This window comes from Otolemur garnettii, unplaced genomic scaffold, assembly GCF_000181295.1.
Source record: "Otolemur garnettii isolate 467f Iridium unplaced genomic scaffold, OtoGar3 scaffold00044, whole genome shotgun sequence".
NCBI classification, from domain to species: Eukaryota; Metazoa; Chordata; class Mammalia; order Primates; family Galagidae; genus Otolemur; species Otolemur garnettii.
In genome coordinates this window covers 6,960,945-6,966,652 of record NW_003852439.1, presented here as the reverse complement: position 1 = coordinate 6,966,652, position 5,708 = coordinate 6,960,945, and the positions used below count along the sequence as shown (strand labels likewise).

Below are 5,708 nucleotides of genomic sequence, written 5' to 3'. Positions count from 1 at the left end.
AAAAAAAAAAAAAAAAGAATCTCTAAGAGCTGGGCTTATGTCTATAATCCTAGCTATGTGTTAGGTATTGGTGTGAGGATCATGTGGGCCCAGGAGTTGGAGACCAGCCTGGGCAACACAGCAAAAACCTGACTTTAAAAATATGAAAAAAAAAAAAAACAAAAAGCTGGACATGGTGGCATGTGCATGTGCCCCTAGGAGCTTTTGCTCCCTCACCCCTGCCCTTGCAGGTGGTGCCCCCGTGGAGGAGCTGCAGCACCTGGCCCAGGCCAACATCTCCATGGACATCGAAACCTTTACCAACCTGAACCCCCATGTGCTGCAGGTATGCCCCAGGCTATCCCAGCAGGAGAAGGCAGAGCAGGCTAACCAGGGGAGTCCCTAGGTCACAAGTTGGGCACTCTTCAAGTCAGAGGCCAGCAGAGCAGGTGGGCTGTATCACCGTCCAGGCAGGCCCTGGCCTCAGGGCCAACATCTGCTCAGCCTGGGGCAAAGCACTGCCCTTGCAGGTCTTCCCTGGGCCTGGGACAGCCCCACAGAGCCCCTGTCCCTATCCTCATCCTCACGGCCCCCTCATTTCCTTTGCAGACCCTGAGTGTCGGCAATGTGACCACGCTGCTGGGGCAGAACGTGGGGGACCTGCGGAAGGCTCGCAGCCACCCCACTGTCAGCTCCTGGCTACACAGCCTCAACAGGTCAGCCCTGCGCATGCTGGGCCTGGACACTGACCTTGCCAGCCCTGCCAGCCCAACCCCTGAGACCAGTGGGTCCCCCAACACCACCTGCCTGACACCTCACGTCATCCACACTGCTGGCCTGCCTGGAAAGGATGCCAAGGCCCCCACATCAGGTACAGTCCCCCCAAATTCCTCCTCTGCTTGGGCCCTCTGCCAGGCCCTCTGTGGAACTCTAGCTGTTCCCATCTCCCTTCTCCTGCTCACTCACGCACTGTCACTCTCCACCAACAGTTCCATTTGCCTCCTGGGATGGCACCTGGATGAGGCTGACTTTACCTCTTGTCACTTAGCAATTATTTAGGGACACAGTCACCTCCTCTCTCTAAAGCTGCTGAGCAGCCAGGGAAGGGGAAGCTTTGCAATCCCTGTTGGGGCCCAGAAAAGGAGGCTGGGTGGGGGTCTGCACTGGCCTGCTCCACCCTACCCATCCCAGAGGGAGGGGCTGCTGGGCCTGTTTGGCTTCTGGGAGTGGCTCTGGCAAGACTCATGGGTCCCCTCTGTGTCCCCTGCAGGCAGCACACCAGCCCCTAGGGGGTGCCTGCCGCTGGCTGTGGCCCTGCACTCTGGCCTACTATGGCTGCTGCATCGATGCACTCTGGGCATAACTACACCTGCTCGCGGGGCACCTGCAACCTGGCCTCCCTGGATGGTGCTGCCCGAAGGCAGGCAGGTCCACAGGCGTCACATTCAGGGAACACAGGACCACAGGGTGGGGCTAGACCCCAGCTCAGGCTGAGGTTTGTGCCCACTCCCCTCTGCTAGCTTCTAGGACCTGGAGTGGACTGAGGACCAGGCCCCAGGTAGAGCTGGGACCCTCCTGACCACAAGCCCAGCCTGGCCAGGGAGAAGTAGCCAGGGCCACCATCCTTCTTCAGAAAAACTGGGGCCAGGGCAGGGATGTTGACACCACTGGCTTTGCTGGCAGATGTGAATAAAATACAGGTGACCTTCCTGCCTGCGTCTGTGCTCTGGGCCTGAGCCCTGCACTGAGGCCCTCTTGGCCAGGGTCCAGCCTATGCAGGACTCTTACCTCTGTCTGCTCCAGCCACCCTGACTGCCAGTCTGGCTTCAGGCCAATGGCGACAGTGTCAAGAGGCCTCAAAGGGCCCCCACCTTGGGCCCCAGGGTCACAGGATGCCCCAAGGCCCCCACCTTCCACTTGGTCTTTGAAGGCCACAGGGTGTGTCTGAAGGGGGCACATCCCTATTTATTGAGTTCAAGGCCCCTTGGCCATATAGGGACCACCCAGGCCCACTCTGGCCAGGTGGGGGCTATGCAATGGAACTAAGGGCTGGGGGAATCCAAGTGTCATCCTCAGTGCAGGGCCAAAGCCAAGAGCAGTGCCAGCATGGTGGAGAGCATGGGTCTGGATCCAAGGAGATGGTGCCCATCCGAGAGGGCCGCTGCGAGAGAGGAGTGGTCAGACCCACCTGCCTCCATCTGCCTAGGGCCTGCCCCCAGCTGGCTGGCTGCCTACCTACCTGGGTGGCTGCGGTCTAAGACCTGGTAGCCATTTGGGATGCCGCCCTGGAGCCCCAGCCCCATGGCGTCCAGGTCGTCTTGCCGCTGCCGCAGGATCCAGTCCCACACAGGGCTGTTCTTCTGCTCTGCCTTCAGGCCCACCACGTGTGGGCCCAGAAGGTTCTGCACTTCCTGCACGGTCAACCCCTGCCAGGGCCCAGGGGCAGCCATCAGGATGCAGAGAGCTATTGAGCCCAACTGTGTCCAAATCACCCTAGGCCTTCCCGCCCCACAGACAGGCACCTGCCCATGGGCTTTGGAGGCATCAGGCCAGGGCCACCACTGCCCCCAAGGCCCTGTCCCTTTTTAGGGCTCTCTACCCCTAACCAGGGCTACAAACCTGTGGGATTCCCTCCCTGGACCCACACTCCTACCAGTCCCCTTCCTGGGACTGCACCCCAGTGGGCATCCCTCCCTGGGCCACCCCCCCACAGGTACCCCAACCCTGGGCCCATACTTCCACGGGACCCCCACCCATACCACAACGGCCTCTTTCTTCAGTGTCTTAAAGGTGACCATGTCCATGCTCACATTCTGCTGACTGAGAGCCCGCAGGTCCTCTGTGGAGGCCCCACCTGCCCACATGGAAGGGACCCCAGTATGAGGCTCCACAGCACACCCACCTGGCCACAAGCTACCAGAAGCCCACAGGCTCCACAAAGACACCTTTTCTCCTGAGGGCTTCTCCTGGCCCCTGACCCTGGGAGCCTCCCAGTCCACATGCACTGGGGGAGGGGGCAACCAAGTGAGATGAGGACCCGAAGTACCACTTGAGGACCAAGTGGGGGTCTATAGCTCCCCTGTCATGCCCCTGCCCTGTACCCCCCAGCTCACCCAGGAATGGCTGGATCTTCACAAAGTATTCAGCCCCGCTCACATTCTGGAAGGTGAGGTGGGCCTTGGCATACAGGATGTCCATCTGTGTCTGGTTGCATGTATCCAGGTCATGTGGCCTAACCACCCTGGGGAAGCAGCATGGGGCCAGGGAGTGAGCCCCTGCACAGATACCTACCTTGCCCAGCACAGCCTAGGGACTCACCAAATGATGCTGGGTGGCACAGAGCCCAGTTGCCTGGAACTGAAGAAGCAAAGGTAGGTGGGGTGGAAGGTGGCCAGGGCATCCAGGCTGTCCTTGTCCAGCCAGCCATTTCCCTTCACATACTGGGCAATCAGGGCAGCCACCTGTGGGAGGAGGCCACTGAGGTGCCTGGTGGCAGGAAGAGATATATCTATCCACCCACCTGTACAGCCTCCTGCTGTGCCCCCAGTTCCCAAGGCCTCCTGCTGTGCCCCTCAGTCCCCATGGCCTCCTGCTGTGCCCCCAGTTCCCAAGGCCTCCTGCTGTGCCCCCTCAGTCCCCACAGCCTCCTGCTGTGCCCCACAAGCCTTCACAGCCTTGTGCCACATGCCCCCAAAACCGGTGGTCACCTGAGCATCCATGTCCCGCCCCTTGCTGACTCTGAGCAGATCTTTCACAACCTGCAATGATGTCACGTTCCATTTGTGGATGTCCTCGGGGGTCATGGTGAGGAAGAAGTAGCCCAGGTGCTGGATGAGGGACTCAGGGTAGCCTTTGGGGTAGATCTGCAGGGGAGCAACCATGTGGACTGCAGCCACTTCCTGGTGACAACCTATGGCGTAACCCATTGTACCTTATCTAATTTGCGCTTAAAAATGTTGAGTTGCTGGTAGGTGAAGGGGAGCGCATTCACGTGGTCAATCTCGGCAACCAGCAGGGCCCCATCCACACAAGCCTCCAGCTCCCGGTCCGAGTAGAAGACAAGTTTTTCTTCCACCACATGGGCCTCTCGCCCTGGGGGACAGGCCTCCTCTGCAGAAGCAGGCAGGTGTGAGGGGCTGATCTTCTCCTCCAGCCTCTCCTTCCTCCAACACCCATGGTGCAGCCTCAGGCAGTGCGGGCCCTCTCTGGGGCACTCACACCCACCTGGTGTAGCTGTTAGGATTGGGCAAGCTGCCTCCCAGAAGTGCAGTCCTCCACCCCTGCTGGGCAGTGTATGACACTCACTCTCTGTGTCCCTGCGAAGCCTCGGGAGGACCACAGTCAGCTCTGGCCTCGGCCCAGATGGGTTCCTGTAGAAGCGCTGCAGCCATGCAGTCATGACACCCTGAGGACAGGCACAGCTGTGGCTGAACTGCAGGTGGTCAGGCATCCACAGATGGTGGGGTAGGGCAGGGTCTCACCTTGGGGATGTCTTGGATAAAGTCCTGGTCCAAAATGGGCAATAGGCCCTGTAGAGTGTCCAGGGTGGAGACTGACCACTTTGATGGGGAGCTGTACAGTGCAGGAGTCCAGCTCAACGACCCCATGTGCAGCTCAGACAGAGAGGGCAGGAGACAGAGCCAGGGCCAGATACCACCCCTGGGGACCTGTGGAGTTGCCCTTACAGGGCTGCTCGTGCACACCCCTATCCAGCACAGTCCCACTCACCCATAGGGAGGTCCTCTACCCTGCAGAACTGCCCGGACAGCCTCCTGCTGGTCTTGGTCCAGGGATCCTGGGCAGCCTGCCAGCCGAGGTAGGAGGGCTGCTGCTGAATTAGCCACGAAGCACCCAGGCAGGTCACAGGCCAGTCCTCCCAGAGCCAGCACGTCCTCCTCGCTCACCTGGGACCCCTGCACACCCTGTACACACAGCAGCCTTGGCACCTCTGGGGTCTAGCACACCCCTTCCCTGCCCTGCATTCACCAAGCCCCAGATCCTACCCGGCAGACCAGAGCTGCGGGCAGCAGGCGCTGCCGCTCAGGGGACCTCCGTGGGAGCACATCCACATTGGCCTTAGAGATGTGGGAGAAGAAATGGGCACAGGCCTGGGGCCCCGAGAACTCAGCTGGGCTGTGGAACAAGAATACAGTGGTCACCACAGCCTGCCCTGAGAGCCTGTCTCGCTGGGCCATCCAGTGTCTGTGCTTTAGCTCCTGGGCAGATGTGGCGAGACCTTGGGGTTCAGGAACCTACTTGAGGAAAAGCAGCAGGTCAGGCAGGAAGGCGTCCAGGTCCTCAGGCGCTAGGTGTGTAGGGAGGCCATGTGCCAGACAGCGTAGCTGCGGGGGCATGTCCAGCACAGGACACATCAGTCCACTGCCCCAAGTGATGGGCCAGGGCCAAGGGGCTGGCCCCACACCCACCTGCAGCACACATGGGTCCCTGGTGCTGCTCACATGGCAAGAGGTGTCCCACCTCCTGGACAGCCACCTTGAGGAGGATGTTGACTGCCTCCATCTGGGTTCCCACAGGCTGGACCCACAGGGGCCTGCTGGCTTTTCTAGACCCTGATCCTCACCTCTCCCTGAATTATGCCATGATTGATTTGCCCTTTGGGGACAGAACCAGGAAGGCTGGCCAAAGATTCCAGAGGGGACCCAGTTCCACATAGCCTTTTTTTTTTTTTTTTGAGATGGAGCTTCAAGCTATCCCCCTGGGTAGAGTGC

General features: G+C 60.1%; 1 protein-coding gene across 1 annotated transcript in view; it reads left to right on the top strand.

Annotated features, from left to right (window-relative positions):
• Window positions 1–1,473, top strand: part of MSLN (mesothelin) — an 18,182-nt gene extending 16,709 nt beyond the window's left edge. The window contains 4 exon segments of the mRNA XM_012805684.1: window positions 199–224; window positions 227–325; window positions 589–850; window positions 1,250–1,473. Coding sequence (XP_012661138.1) covers window positions 199–224; window positions 227–325; window positions 589–850; window positions 1,250–1,473 — 611 coding nt within the window.
• The last annotated feature ends 4,235 nt before the right edge of the window (window positions 1,474–5,708 follow it).